Genomic DNA, 15,952 nt, shown 5'->3' with positions numbered 1-15,952 from the left:
CACACTGGCGAGCTAAAGTGCATTTACACTTTTTCAACTAGAACTATGTTTTAAACTGTGTCAAAGTGGTTTAAACATTGTTTAAAACTACAGGTCTTATGCAAGGTTGAAACGTTTAGTTGTATGGCAGTAGCACCTAGGAGTTGCAGGCACGAAGCAGGACTCCATTGTATGAGATAGGGTACAAAAAGTCAAAGGATTCCCTGTCCCAAACAGCTTCCACTGTGAGCACATTTTTTCTCTTCCGTTTTGCAGCTTGCCATTTACTGACCCAGCAAACTCCATTGACTAGCTGCAGCACACACAAGATGGGAAGAAAGGAGAGGTGATGACAAGAAAGAGGCTGCTAGGAAGAGGATTTTAGCTGCAGGAGAGTCCATCCATCTTGGGACAACGCTCATGCTGCAGATGACCTCCTGTGTTACATCAGACAAAACATCTGCTACAACATGTTAAAACACAGCAGACAGGATACATCAGGTAGTACCATTTATTGGTCCATAAAAGTTAACACACAAGCTTTCACACTAAAGACGTTAAAATTATTCAAGTGCTGGCAGTTTATACAAAAGCAGAGACTTTACATAAAAGGTTGTATGGATGTGTTCACAGTGATTTAGATTAACACAATGGCATTGACTATATCTCAAAGGATGATTACACCCCAGGCTGCTGAGAGGTATTTTCTGCATCCTCACCTATTTTCAAGAGCAGACTGAGAATAGCAGTAAACAGGAATGGATGTACTGTACTTGATCATGTGAGCTGAGATTAGAAAAAGGAGAAAAACTGTTGCCATAGCGACTACTGGTGGAACATAGCCCCTGTAACTGCAGAGTTATTCCTTTTTACTCAAACTACCAACAACAGGCCAAAATGCTGAGAGGACTGGACAGTGCTCAGCTCTGAAGCCTCAGGTCAATATTCTCCTGCATCCAGCATATACTATAATCTTTACAAAGATGTTTTTGACCTGAATGCACTGCAGTAGCTTCATGTTAAGTCCCCAGGGGCATGCACTGCTCTGATGCTAACACTATTAGCAGCCAGCTGCAATTCATGTAAATGGAAAAAAAAAATACTGAGTTTCAGTGTCTCCCCCTCACAAATTTTTGTTCTGATTCAGAGATTGAAGACCTGGCTCCTAAGCATGGTGGAAGATATTTATTTTACTTTTGCAAAGATTTTTTTTTCCCAGGAGTTTGGCTCTTTACAGGATAACTAGGAAGCCTAAAAGCAGCAGCAAAGCAAAAATCAGAACATCTCCCTCCCCAAACAAGCCCCAACTACTATACTAAATGTCACAACTGCAGGGTCTTCTTGGTCCTGAGTTTTCTATATTTTAACACACTGACAGCCTGCCACAAAGCCCACTGAAGCCAATGGAAAAAACCCATTGCTTCAAGGGAAACTGGATCAAGGCCTTGGTGCATATACAGTCAAATTTAGGCCCCAATCCTGCAACTTCCTGCATGTGGGCACTTGTGTCCACACAGAGCCCCTCTGTCTTCAGCAGGGCGTGATCCAGGTGAGCAGTCTGTTCAGTCTCAAGAAGTTAAGTGATCAGAGCCTTAATTTGGCGCTAACACTTTGCACATGTGACTAAGCCATGTAATAAAGACCTATATAGAAGCACAGACCCACATTATCCTCTGTCCATCAATGTTTAAACCATGGAGAACAAAGTGCCTCAGAAGAATTACATTCCCTACCAGCCAAAGAAAAATGTTCTTCCTGGAATCTGTGTACAAACAGTGCCAGGTACAGGCTGTAGGGCCATTCATATTCCAGTATAGAAAGGTGTTCGTTAATGAAGTGATCACAGTATTACAACATTATTTCAGTGGCATAGCTGGGGGAGAAAAATAAATCTTTAAAACAAAAGTTCTGATAATTTTTTTATGTAGTTCTCCCGTTTCCCATATGTACAGAAATCCCACTTTTGTTTCCAGTCACTAGACTTTTAAATACTGAGGAACTGCAAAAATCTTGTCTTTTTTGAGAGAAAGAAAACCCAACACTTAATAAATTCACGAAGTAATAAATGCTTGGTTTATAAACAGTGGTCTTACACTTGATATCGGCAGTGTTATGCATGCAAACAACACTGGACTATCTTATAAAAACTACATTAACTCTGCTGCATATATTTTTTTTTAAATCAGTGAATTCTCAGAAGTGACCACTCAAGTTTTCCAAGACATGGTTCATGCTGATGACGCTTTTTTGGAAAGCGTTTAATCTGTAAAACACTGCAGGATCCTAACGGTATTGGTTTTTAAAACAAGTGATTATTATTATTTTTAAACAAAGTTCTCACCTGGGTCACATCTAACCTCTTGTTCCTGTTTTCCCTAAAATAAAGTCCAAGAACTAAAGAAAAGCATTGACTGCTCAAATTAACGATTCAAGACATTTTTATACAGTGTGTATAACAGATTGACATACACAGCAAGGTAAGCTTTAACCGGGAAAATCTTCAAACAGGAGTTAGACCAACTCTAAGGTAAAAATAATCTCAATAATGAGTTTGACAGACAGAGCCAAGGTTCATGCCTTTCTCTTCCCCTTTGTAGAGTTCACATGAGCACACTGAGCATTCTTTCTTCTCAAGGGCTCATGGATTTAGAAGCTCATGAGTGTGCTCCTCTAAGAGAGGGAAGTTTCAACGTCTGCTTTTCCTTACCTTTATAATGTGATAACATCCTCTTCCAATTTGCTGGAGCTGATGTACTTTTATTACGCAACTGACTACTTACAATCATACTACCATGTATTTTCTATTTTAACATCAAGGAGCCCAGTTTCTATTTCCTGCAAAAGACCCTGAGAAATTTCCGGCTGCCCCTGCTCTGCACTATGAATTCTCAGGTGATCTTTGAGCGACTGTTTATACCTAAAGCTCTTGCCACACTCAGCGCACTGGTAGGGCCGCTCCCCAGTGTGGATCCGCTGATGTTTCAGAAGATGATGCTTCCGAATGAAGCTTTTCCCGCATACCGTACATTGGTAGGGTCTCTCTCCCGTGTGCAGTCGCTGGTGGTTCAGAAGATGCTCCTTCCGCATGAAGCCTTTCCCACAGTCTGTGCATTTATAGGGTCGCTCCCCCGTGTGAATCATCTGGTGCCTGATGAGTCCTGAGTGACAATTGAAGTTTAAGCCGCATTCAGTGCATTCATAAGGCCTTTCCTTGGCGTGGTTTCTCTGGTGAATTATAAGGCTTATCTTCAGACTGAAGCTCTTCCCACACTCGGCACAGGTGTGTGGCCTCTCGCCTGTATGGATTCGATAGTGGTTTGTTAATTTGGATTGCTCGGTGAAGCCCTTCCCGCACTCTGTGCACATGTAGGGCCGCTCTCCCGTGTGGACTCTGTAATGGTAGGTGAGCCTGGACTGGTGGATGAAGCTCTTCCCGCACTGTGAACACACATAAAGCCTCTCACCTGTGTGGAGCCGGAAGTGGTTGTTCAGGTTGGATTGCTGGGCAAACTTTTTTCCGCACTCAGAGCAGGAATAGGGTTTCTCGGCTGTGTGGGTTCTCTGATGTGATATGAAGATGTCTTTCCGGCTGAAGCACCTCCCACACTCACTGCACAAATATGGTCTCTCCCCCAGTTGGCTTCCCTGTTGGGCGGCGACGTTTGGAAATTGACCAAACTCTGTTTCACCTTGAGTGGATTCCCCCAGATTGTTTGCTGTAGGGGTTGTGTTTGAGATGAGCTGCATGTTTGAGTTGGGCTGATTTTCACAGCTGGCTACCTGGAAAATGCATGCTTCTGATCTTCCTGATAAGGTCACAGGCAGTTCCTGGGTCACAGGACCTCTCTCCTCAGGACGCTCTTCATGTTTGACCAAGATCCTATCATCTGCTAGAAGGGGGGGGGGGGGGGGGAGAGGGGAGAGAGATAATCCTTACATTACTTATGCATCAATTTGGAATAAAGAAACCCCTCAAAATTGGAGATTTCTAATTCATAATGGAATCCCATGAAGTCAGATTAGATTTCTCTTCTGCACATGCTACAAACGTGCTAGGAATGATCTGTTGAGACACTGCCAGGTAAGAAAGATTTTACTCTCAGTCTGTAGGTACTAGGACAGGGAAGGGCAAACTACAGCCTGTCGGGGCTTTCAATTCGGCTCGTGGGATTGCCAGCCCCATGGTGCAGCAGGGCTAAAGCAGGCTCCCTGCCTGCCCTGGCCCCACGCCGCTCCCAGAAGCAGTTGGCATCATGTCCCTGTGGTCCCTGGAGGGGGCCGGGGGTGGTGTTAGAGGGCTCCATGCACTGCCCTTGCCTGCAGGCACCACCCCCCGCAGCCCTCACTGGCCGGGAACAGGGAACTACAGCCAATGGGAGCTTTGGGGGTGGTACTCACAGACAGGGCAGCATGTGGTAGAGCTACCAACCGCCATCCCAACCCCAGGAACCACTGCCGGACATGCTGGCCACTTCTGGGAGCAGCGCGGGGTGCCTGCCTTAGCCCCGCTGCATACCACTGCCACCCTAGAGCTGCTCAAGGTAAGCAGCGCCGGGCCGGAGCCCGCATCCCTCCTCCACCCCAACCCCCGGCCCTCAAACCCGTCTTGAGCCCCCTGCCACACACCTCCTGCACCCCAACCCCCTGCCCTGATCCCCTCCACAGTCCACACCCCCTCCTACACCCGAGCCCCCTCACACACTCCGCACCCCCTACTGCACCCCAATCCCCTGCCCTGAGCCCCCTCCCACACCCTGCAAGCCCTCCTGCACCACAACCCCCTGCCCTGAGCCCCCTCACCCCTGCCCTGAGCCCTCTCCCACACTCTGTACCTCCTCCTGCACCCCAACCTGCACACCGCACCCCCTCACACCCCAAACCCCTGCCCCAGCCCTACATTCATGGCCCTGCATACAATTTCCCCACCCAGATGTAGCCCTTGGGCCAAAAAGTTTGCCCACTCTTGTTTAGGAAGTTATCTATATCCAGCTATTTACAGAGAGTTCTCCATTAGACTAGCTTCTCACCCCAAACTGGCCTCTAGACTGACTAGTCAAAAATGGAGCTCTAAGAATCATTCTTGTCACGTCCCATTATTTTCCACCAAAACAACAATGCAGCTGGCCCTAAACCTTATCTACTACATGATCATACAACAGGTGCGGGACAGAAGCTGAGTGAAAATCTTCCACTTTCTTCCTAGTGCATTACACCAAGAAGAAATTTTGAGCTGAGTTCTTTTGTGATGAGTTTCACTTCTAAGAAAAGTCTAAATCCAAAGCTTTGGAACTAAGAAGCTGGAATACATGAATCTAGATCTGCATTCACTCACACCAAGATAAAAGGGGACAGTCACTCTGATTTCCTAGTGCTTTTCAAAATACAAGATCATTCCCTATAATGTTTCCAAAGAGAAACTGTGGACTTCTACCCAGAAATCAGAGTCACAGAAAAGCCTTGTGCTGTATGGAACCAGCTTTGTACGTACACGTGATTAGTGTTTTAAGCCCCAATCTTGCAAGATGTTCTGCACAGATGGAGAACTGTGCAGAGGTCAGGGGAGGATCAGGGCTCATCTGTTTACAGAAAGTTTTATATATAGGAATAAAAACCTCTTATGGAGCGGAGTGAAGCTTTCACTGTTATGGAGAGAGGAAAAACAATATTCCCAACTGTATAAGAATTAATAGGCTTACAAGAGATTTACAAGTGCTGTCAAAAAATCGTTGAAGTATTAATATTCATTTTATCTGGCCAAGTGGTATTAGCTGGTATGTACCGTGTCGAGCATGGATGAATACTGAATGGGCAACTACTGGTTCTTTTAGCAATAAAACACCTTTAAAATTTAAATAAAATAAAAACTGAATGTTACAGGCCCCTCAATCCCAACACTGGAGGAAATCAGTCATATTGCAGTCTGTTTCCTTCTGGTTCTCTACACCAGACTCTGCCTTTTGGGCCATTCTTGCTAACAGAGAAACTGAAGACCAAATCCAGTTCTGTGGAGATCAGTCACAAGAGATGGGCCCTCTTTCCAGGAGGAGAGGAAAAATGATTCATATCCCCAGTCTCTCTATGTTTGGGCAACTAGGGTTCCTAGCCCACACAGCTGCTGAAAACTTTCCCAAGTGGATTCTCCATCTGCACCTCTCAGGAAGTCTAACAGCTGCCCCTTCACCTCTGACTCATTAGCAAAGCCCTGCATCTGTCTTTCCATTGGAGCTGCATCCACAGTGAATGTCCTCCCTCCAGGATGGCACTCTAAACCCAAAACGCACAGAGAGATGGCACTGCCTGGGCCTCCCAACAAATCCAGAGGACTAGTCGCCTTAGGAAAGTAACTCCCAGGCAATTTACTCACTGTTCCTCAGTTATTTCACTCCTGTACTCACTGGTGCAGGTACTTCTATGTGTTTCTCTTTCCTTAGCATTCTCTTGAGCCCGTATGCTCTGCTCCTCTTCTTGTTTAATCCATGACATAATGTCCGTGGTAGAAATGGGAGATTCTGTTCAGAGTAAAAAGGGTGACATCACAGCTTATCTATAATCCACGGAACACGTTACTCAGTATTTGAGAGCTGATCTGAAACAAACACAATGGATCAAGTATCCAGTTGGAGCAAACTGGCCCAACGCCGCTGACTTCAGTGGAGACTTGCATTAGCATATACCACTGGTGTATTTGACTGTGTCTTTGCTGGAAGAGATGCACATTCTGAGGGGGTGTACACGTTAAAATGGAAATTAAAAAATATGGGGTGAATAGGTCAGATGATCCGAATTCTCTGAAGAGCCAGAACAAGGAGAGACTGGTGCAAGAGCAGGATAATCAGAACCTGCTCACAGAAATTTAAGCTGTGACTACATGAGCAGGATTCTCGACATTAACTGCATTCAGTGTTGCAAGTAGATTTTTTGTATTACCTGTGCTGGGACCGGCAGAGATAGAAGTACCTGGGGCAGGTGGAAAGTCATGAATGACACCTGCAAAGATAAGAAAACTGTAAATTAAAAAAAACTTATCAAGCTCATGTGGTTTTTTCCTCATATATTTCTATTCTTTGGTGGAATTCCCTGCTTTTAACTGCACTCACTTTTCCATTTCAGTCTGTTACTCACCTGTAGTAGACTCTGTAGGGATCTCTCGCACTTCCAAGTCCTGTGTCTCCCCAACACAGAGCTCCTCCCCTTGTTCAATCCGCGATAAAATATCAGGCTTGGACATGGCATGATCTGTTCAGGGGAAAGAGGTATTGAGGATATAGGAAGTACTGATTTTAGTTTTAAAGGGGTTCTCCCGGTTTTAAGCCAACCTCCTTGCCTCTCTGGAAGAGACGGGTAATCTGCACAGATGTAAGCAACGGTGAACGAAGATCATGCAGAAGAACAAATGTCTGCTGGAAAATGGGAGCTCTTTGTAGGATGGGGGGGTTCCCTCACACAGACCCAAAATGCAGACTGCTGGGCTTTCCTGTGCTGCTGGAGAATAAAGGCAACCTGTGGGACGGGGTAGGCAACCTTTCAGAAGTGGTGTGCCAAGTTCACAGTAATTTAAGGTTTCGCGAGTCGGTAATACATTTTAACGTTTTGAGACAGTCTCTCTCTATAAATCTATATTATATAAATAAACTATTATTGTATTTAAAATAAATAAGGTTTTAAAAATATTTAAGAAACTTCTTTTAAAATAAAATTAAAATGGAGATCTTATCAGTTTAGTGTGATCCTTGCCCTCCCTTTTCCTTGCTGAGTTTTCCAGTGTGGGCTAAAGCAGGGGGTGACTGAAGAGCGCTGGGTTGAGGCCAGGAGCAGAGCCCTGGGCTGGCTGCAGGTACCCCAGGATGGCAGTGGGCTGAGCAGGGCCGGTAGCCAGAACCCCAGATCAGCGGCGGGACGAGCCGCTCAGCCCACCGCCGGCTCCGCTCAGTCCGCTGCTGGTCTGAAGCTCCAGCAGGGGTGAAAGTAACTTACATTTCTTACAGGTACTGTCATATTGCAACCCCCTTCAGGGGAAGGAGCTCAGGGGCTGGGAATGTGAGGGTGCAGGGGAGAGCAGTCAGGGCAGGGGGTTGGGATGCGGGGATGTGGCTGATGCAGGAGTTAGGACTGGGAGCATACGGGGTGCAGAAGTCAGGGTTTGGTGGCATGAGGGGCTCAGGGGCTTGGGGTATGTGTGTAGGGGGAAGTCCTGGAGGGGGTGGGGCTTGGGGCTGGCCTGGGACAGTCCCGGTGGCAGACGGGTTACCTGGATGGGTTCCTGCCCGGGGAGCTGTGGGCCAGCTATGTGGGGGCACTGCATCTGCAGGCAAATGGGGAGCAGCGGCAGAAGACCCCCTGGCCTGCCGTTCCCTTCCCCCCGAGGGACCGTGCACGCTGCAGGGCCGGCACGTGCCTGTAGTGCCTTGGTATCCAGCCACAGTGGTGAGAGAGGGGCAGCAGGACAGGCTGGGACACCTCCACCGCGCCTCCCGCCGGCACTTTCATTTGCCTGACTGCCTGCTGCTTAGTCCGGTGCACAGGGCCGCCAGCGCCAGCCTGCAGGAGAGTTCTGGCAGCCAGCAGGACCCCCGCTGAGAGCGCGCCACGCGCCGTGCCTCCAGCCGCAGCGGGGCGCCCCAGCATCGGCCGGCTCCGAGCATGCATGGCCCGCCTTACTTTCTCTTCTCTGCGACGGCCAGGACCCTGGCTGGCAAGAGGCCGGCAGCCAGAATCCCAGAGCAGCGGTGGGCTCAGTGGGGCCAGTGGCCAAAAGCCCAGAGTGGCAGCGGGCTGAGCGGCTCAGCCTGCTGCCGGTCTGGAGTTCTGGCCACCAGCTCCTGCCAGCCGGGGTTCCAGCCGCTGGCCCCGCTCAGACCGCTGCCAGCCCAGGGTTCCATCCATCCAGGCCAGCAGCAGGCTGAGTGGGACCGGCAGCCGGGACCCTGGGCTGGCAGCGGGCTGAGCAAGGCCGGGGCCCCACTCAGCCTGCTGCCAGTCTGGGGTTCCTGCCAGCTGGGGTCTCAACTACCGGCTCCGCTCAGCCCGCTACCGGCCGGGGGTTCCCTTCACCCAGGCTGGCAGCAGGCTGAGCAGGGCCAGCGGCCAGGACCTTGGCATGCCATTAAAAATCGGCTCGCGTGCCACCACTGGCACACATGCCGTAGCTGCCAACCCCTGCTACAGGATATCAAGGAAGTGGCAGGTCTCTAAATGTGTTGAGCACTTCTCCAAAGCTCATCATCGTCTCTCGAGAGAAAACGCTGCTGCCATTCATGAGCAGCTGTCAATCTGCACAGTAAGATATGCAGACATGTCCAGAATACCATGAGGCTGGCGGTATCAAAGGTATCTGAGAGATCTTCATTCCTTGCCAGGAAGAGATCACTAACTAAGGATTCAGTCTAAAACAAAGTTGCCTGTGCTCAGACTTCCTTGGCTCCTCCAGATACTGTCCGAGTTGCCTTGCTATAATCCTCACCATAGAAAGGGGGATTCAAGACAGCTCAATAATCAGAAAGACAGACAGTCTGTATCAAGGGACGGTTTCCAGAGAAAGGACCTAGTAATCACTTCCTCACAACTTGCTGGCACTCTCAGATTTGCATAAATTAACAGCACCTCAATCCTCACCAATATCAGGTGGCTCAGGGTTCTGTGTGAACCTTTTGTAAAGTCCTAATTTTTAAAATGTGTGTTTCTAGTATAACATGGGCAGAAGCCTTGAGATAGCCATTAATGCAGAAGATCTTGCAACAACTTCACACAACAAATAGGTCAGGTTTCTGGACATGGCTGAGCTTACACAAACACAATTAACTCGGTACCAGAAAACTCAGAAGGTGGAGGGATCAGGAATCCCGTTTATGTTTTGAAATCTCTCTAAATTGGGAAGATTTGTGGGGCTGGTCTATCACACAGGGTCTGAGATAGGTGCTGATCCACCAGAAATTAGAGGAAGTTGAGAACAGCCATGAAATAGAAGAAATTCATCAAGTCAGACTGCAAAGCCCCCAAGAAATAGAAGAAATTCATCAAGTCAGACTGCAAAGCCCCCAATAAGTGTAAACTGCTCTTTACCTAGTGAGATCAAAGACTCATAGTTGCCCTTCATCACATTCTTGTAAAGCTCTTTCTGCCACTCTTCCAAATTCTCCCACTTCTCCCGGGGAATTTGGATTGAGACATCATCAAACGCCATTGGGACCTGAAATCACAAGTGTCACACATTCAGTACCTTCTGCTGCTATCACCTCCTGACACCATCTATCCTTTCACCTTGTATAACAGAGAAATAGGTTGGAAACTGTAGAAATGTAGCTTTGGGATGACTGCCCAATGGCCAGTATGTAAGCAGGTGGGTCTCCATCCCATGTCCAGGCAACAGGTGTCCACACCAGATTAACCACCATGAAAACTGGCACCAAATAATGGCCTTGCTAGAAGTCTCTGCGTTGAGACTGGAATGGGCTTGGGGAGTGAACTACTTGCTCACCCTTGGAGGTGGTCTCTCCAGATCAGATACAGTATGAGCGACAATGGCACTGTGAGTTGGGAGGCAGAGGAAGTGGATTAGTCATGTTTATATGGAAAACATTTTAAATAATATTCCCACAGAAACTTTAAAGTTGATTTGCCGTATTAAAAAAATTAGACAAAGCATTTTAGAAGTCAGCAGCGTGTAGTTATAGCCTTTGATTTCAAGAGGATTTGTATAGATTAAGTGACAGTTTAAGGCAGAGGTGGGTAAACTATAGCCCGCAGGCCACATTTGGCCCACGAGACTGTCCTGTCAGCCCCTGAACTCCCGACTGGGCAGTGCAGCGGCGTGGCTGGCTCTGGCATGGTAACGGGGCAGGGGGCCTCAGGGGGAAGTCAGGGGACAGGGGGCAGTTGGATAGGGTGGAAGTGCAGGAGGGGGCACAGTCAGGGGACAGGGGAGGTTGGATAGGCATAGGAGTCCCAGGGGACCTGTCGTCAGGGGATGGGGGTGTGGATAGGGGTTGGGGAAATCAGGGAGCGGGGGGTGTTGGATGGGGGTGGGGTCCCGGGGGGGCAGTTAGGGGCGAGGGTCCCGGGGTGGTGGTGGTCAAGGGACAAGGAGCAGGGGGGGTTGGATAAGTCGGGAAGTGGGAGGGGTCGGAGGCCAGGCTGTCTGGGGAGGCACAGCCTTCCCTACCTGGCCCTCCATACATTTTTGAAACCCCGATGTAGCCCTCAGGCCAAAAAAAGTTTGCCCACCCCTGGTTTAAGGTATTATTTAAAAATGCCTTTCACCTTCTGCTTGTTAACCAGCTCCCTAGGGCTGACATCGCTGCACGTCAAAAATCTACTTTGCTTTATCCAGTACTGAAGAACATTGCATGCACTATAGCAGTGGTTCTCAAACTTTTGTACTGGTGACCCCTTTCACATAGCAAGCGAGTGCAACCCCCCTTACACGTTAAAACGCTTGTTTATATATTTAACAACATATAAATGCTGGATGAAAAACGGGGTTTGGGGTGGAGGCTGACAGCTTGCGACCCCCCATGTAATAACCTTGCGATCCCCTGAGGGGTCCCAACCCCCAGTTTCAGAACCCCTGCGCTGTACAAACATTTGTCTTTTGAGTATTTATACCACACACCACCCTGGAATCCAAGCTCCTCTCAGTAAGATTACTTCACTGTGCATCTATTCTGATAGCCCAGAAACCCGTTACTCGTAACTATGCTATTTAACGTGGGTCACTCGGGTTCTGAAGTGCTGGAGAGCCTATGGACCAAGAGGTGACTAACTGCCCATGGCAATTTTCCCCTATTTTTAATATGTTCTAGAATCAAGTATTATTCCACTGTTCGCAGATACTGAACTGCAACAAGGTACAGCTCAAAACATCAGGCTTAGTAGGAGTTTGTGGAAAGACAACTGGTAAAAGCTGTAGGCTGGACGCCACCCCAAACATAGTATGGGACTTTGGGCCAGATCCTGCTTTCACTTGCAGCAGAATCTGAAGTAGTCAGTGAAGTCATTCCAGTTTGACATGAGATTCTGTGGCCTGCGTTGTGCAGCAGGTCAGACTAGATGATCATAATGGTCCCTCCTGACCTTAAAGTCTATGAGACAATAGAAACAGGCGCCTGTAGAAAGTGACATGCCTCTAAAGAAAGCAACACGACCATTGCCTTTTATAAACAATGTAGAAAGCTATAAATTATAATAAAAGTAAAATAAGAACGGCCCTACTGGGTCAGTCCATCTAGGCCAGTGTCCTGCCTGCTGACAGTGCCAGGTGCCCCAGAGGGAGTGAACAGAACAGGTAATGATCAAGTGATCCATATAAAAACAGACAATAGATTTCCTCCCCATTGAAATATTTATTTTAAAACAGATGAATGTCTGGCCGTGGATCATTATGACTAATAGCACATTGTATTCATTGTCATCCATCCTTTGCTTGGTTAATATACCTGTTTCAGCAAAATATATTTTTTAAGCTTAAATAGAAATTGTTTAGATGGTCCCGACCCAGAAAGTCAGATCTATAGCTTGCATTTCTTAAAGTTTGGGAGACTTCCATTCGGAGATTCTGGTTTAGTTCTCTCGTTTTAAAAATAACAAAATTCAATTAAATTAAAAACCTTATAGTTTTAAGCCATGCACTTATCCTGGAAAGCAGCATTACTCAGCTGGTCGAAGATACTTTGAAACAGGCATCTAAAATTTGCAAGCATCCAACATCCCACCCAAAAAGCTTTGTTAAAAGAAGGTTACATTTGCAAGTGTAGCCTATGAAATGAAAGAGCTTCAAAGCAAAGAGCTCTCTGGGCAGCTAGGCAGCACCATCTGCTACCAGGGCAATAGAAAGCTCTCGTAGCAGTAGGGGCAGCATGCCTTCAATGGCCAGCAGGTAGTCACAAGCCACACACGAGCAACTAGTGAGATGAGGAAGGCAAAGGGGGCAGAGCCCTCCCCTTTCTGCACACAGGGTGGTGGGCCAAATAAAATGATCTGGCAGGCTTCACGTGCCCCCCGCCCGGGCTGCCAGTTGCCCATCCCTTATTATAGTCCAGTGGTCAAGGCCTCGTGTGAGTATGTATTGGTTAATCTGGGCCTGGCAACCCATCAGTAGTTTTCAAATAGGCTGTTAAAATGGAGTTTTTGTTTGTGCAAATCCACCCTGAATGCTAATTATTGGGGGCGGGGGCATGTCACATTAACAGAGATGAACCCAATGGGGGTCACGGCATGATAAAGTCTGGGATAAACACCGCACTAGATAGTGCCCAACTTTTATTGTGTCAGGCAAGGGTCCTGGGTCCCAAGGAAAAAAATAAAATGTAATCATGCATACCTAGGGACATTACTGTAATGCATATGAACCAAGCAGAAGAGTTAAGCTTAGGGGAGCAACGGATTTTGGCATTTCCAAACTTAAGTGTTTCACTTTGGAAGCATAATATTATTTTAATATAGGGATTTTTATATGAAATTTATTGGGTTTTTTTGTTTTTTTTTTAAATGAGATTTCTTCCTTTTACTGATATTGAACGGTTTCCTGGACTGCAGCAGAAGGCTCATTCCGCATGATACATCGGAGTAGGGCAGGGCAAAATGGATACACATTTCGTAATTGCTTTCATGCATCTTGTGGATCAAGTACTTGCTTAATAAGCAGCACAGCTAGCAGCCAGTCGGACCACTCCCTGCAGCCAGGCTATTTTACAGCGGCGATTTACAGGGATATAAAAACTTCTCTGACACAGTACACATTAGTTTTACACTAAAGTACTAGATGGGTTACTGTTACCTTTGGGTCTTCTCCTTTACTAGCGGGGGGAATTCTTAGGATCCAGAAGTTCCTGTTCTTCAGCAGGTTCTCCATGTTCTCCAGTTTTCTCTGCAGCAGCCCATACTCCTGGATCAGAGTTCCCAGCACAGCCCACTTACTTTCCAGTTGGTTACCAAACTCTACCACTGTTTTCTCGCAGTCCACAAATTTCTTCTCAGCTGCCCCTGATCTCCGCTCCAAATTCAGCAATCGCATAGCATGAGCCTCCACTTTCCTCTCCACAGCTTGAACAGCAGCTACCACAGTCCACAAGGAAATAGCTGCAGTCTGCAGTGGGCTTTCTTTCATAAAACTTACATCTGGGATAAGGGGAGCTTGTACCTCTGTGTTCCATTCCGATGCCTGTTTGCAAGGACAAAAATTAAAGAGAGCTGGGTTCACGTTCCCCTCTAGCGAAGAGAAACAAACATAAAAGTAGAACACGTGCTACACACTGCTCCAACCTTCTTGCGATTAGATCTTTGTTTTTAATACGGTCAAATTTAGAGTTGTGCAAAACAGCCCCAACAAAACCGCAATGTGATCTAGTGGACTGGTAGTCAGGAGACCTGGGTTCTATTCCCACCTCTGCTACTGATCTGTGCTGCAATACCTGACATGTAATTTCACCTCTCTGTGCCTGCTTCTTGTCTACATGGGAAGCTATTTGGAGCAATAACTGTCTCTTGCTATGGGTTTGTGAAGGCGGAGCACATTGAAGTGCTGATCTTGGTTGGGGCCTTTGGTCATTATTGTAATAAAAACCACCAACACCACATCAACCCATCTGTGCTGGGATTATTACAAAGTGGAAACTCAAATGATGTGCACCACTAAGGTTCATAAGCCTTGCTAACACACCTGGGACAGTTTACAACAGAGCCAAGCAAAACTCTGGTTGCTACTGAGATTTCATTTGAGGCTTTGGGTCTGTTTGAACCTCAAAACAAGATTTGGGATGGGAATTTCATATGGGATAATGTGAGCACTCTGCAATTCTAGTCTGGATAGAATAGTTAAAAGGTCTGTTAACATTTTCACTAGAAGCTATGTTTAGAGGTTTATAATACATTGGTCTGGGACTTGCCCCCGAGCTTACATCAACAGAGCTGCTACTGATTTTCTAAATTCATTACAGCAATCCCGCTATTTTCTGTCTTTAGAATATTCTGGCCTGACCAATTCTTGTCTGTCAAGCTGCAACACACATTTCATTCAACCCCCTCCTTAAGACTCACTTCTTCTACATGCCCACAAAAAGCAACTCAACCATAGTAATACATTTAATGAAAAAATAAAAAAACTTAACTGAACCATCAGAATATGTATATATCCAATACCCAAATCCTGCAGGCTGCTCTGTGTGGGCAAAACCCTGTGCAGTGCCCCACCGAAATCAACAGGACTCCAGGTGAAAGCAGAAGGCCATCACCAAGGAACAGTGCGGGATCAGGGCCTGACTGGCTGACCGATAATCATACCGCTGTAAGATTATTTCTTCTTCGGAGCCCCATATCCATTCCCTTCTCCTCGTTATACTCACTAGTCATGTCTAAACATTAGGTCCCAAGCCTACAACTGAATCCACCCTTGCACCCCAGCGAGCTGCACAGTCTTCACCAGGATTCGTGGGGGGGGCAGCAGTCCCTTGGATTGTAAAGCTCTGACCAGGGCCTGCGATTTACTGTTGCCCAGGGGAGCCCGGAGCACAGCTGGGACGCTCGCTGACTGCCCAGGGCAACAGGACCGAGCGCGGAGCCCACAGGAAGCTCCGGGGCTGCTCGGGAACAGTCTCCCGAGAGCCTCTGTGTTCCCGCGTGAAAGGCAAGTCCCGGGCGGTGTCTGGCACAACCCGGCTCAGGGTATTTGTGCCCAGCGGGGGCGGGTCGGTCCCTGCAGCTAGGGGAGCACCAAAGCCCCGATCGCTGGGAGCCACCCCGCTCCCCGGGGCTCAGCCCCCGCCCGGCCGGGCAGCCCCGCGCTCCCCGCGGCCCGGCTCCCGGGGCCCAGGCCGGGCGGGGAGAAGCTCCCGGGGCCCGAGGCTCCCCCGCCCGCCGGGCCCTTACCTGGGCAGCGGCCCGCTCGGCCATGGCCCCCCCGGGCTTCTCCAGCGGGCCCGGCCCGGCCGAGCTCCGCTCCCGCTCCGGGCTGGGCAGAGACCCGGCGCCGCCTCGCTAGCGG

The 15,952-nt window shown here is 48.0% G+C and overlaps 1 protein-coding gene across 2 annotated transcripts; it reads right to left on the bottom strand.

Annotated features, from left to right (window-relative positions):
* Positions 1–474: 474 nt before the first annotated feature.
* LOC115645278 (zinc finger protein 398-like) lies at positions 475–15,918 on the bottom strand. Of its 2 annotated transcripts, none has more exons than XM_030549679.1 (7): positions 15,838–15,918; positions 13,751–14,134; positions 10,039–10,165; positions 7,102–7,215; positions 6,907–6,966; positions 6,375–6,488; positions 475–3,869 (listed from the first exon to the last, which is right to left on the bottom strand). In XM_030549679.1, exons 1-7 carry the CDS (start codon positions 15,859–15,861, stop codon positions 2,767–2,769), a joined length of 1,926 nt encoding a protein of 641 aa, XP_030405539.1. In that variant the 5' UTR covers positions 15,862–15,918; the 3' UTR covers positions 475–2,766. The 2 variants fall into 2 exon arrangements, with proteins under 2 accessions (XP_030405539.1, XP_030405540.1); XM_030549680.1 differs by having other exon boundaries at positions 475–3,866.
* Positions 15,919–15,952: the final 34 nt, after the last annotated feature.

Source organism: Gopherus evgoodei, chromosome 2 (genome assembly GCF_007399415.2).
Source record: "Gopherus evgoodei ecotype Sinaloan lineage chromosome 2, rGopEvg1_v1.p, whole genome shotgun sequence".
NCBI classification, from domain to species: Eukaryota; Metazoa; Chordata; order Testudines; family Testudinidae; genus Gopherus; species Gopherus evgoodei.
The sequence above is the reverse complement of the archived record's forward strand: the minus strand, read 5'-3'. Positions and strand labels throughout refer to the sequence as shown.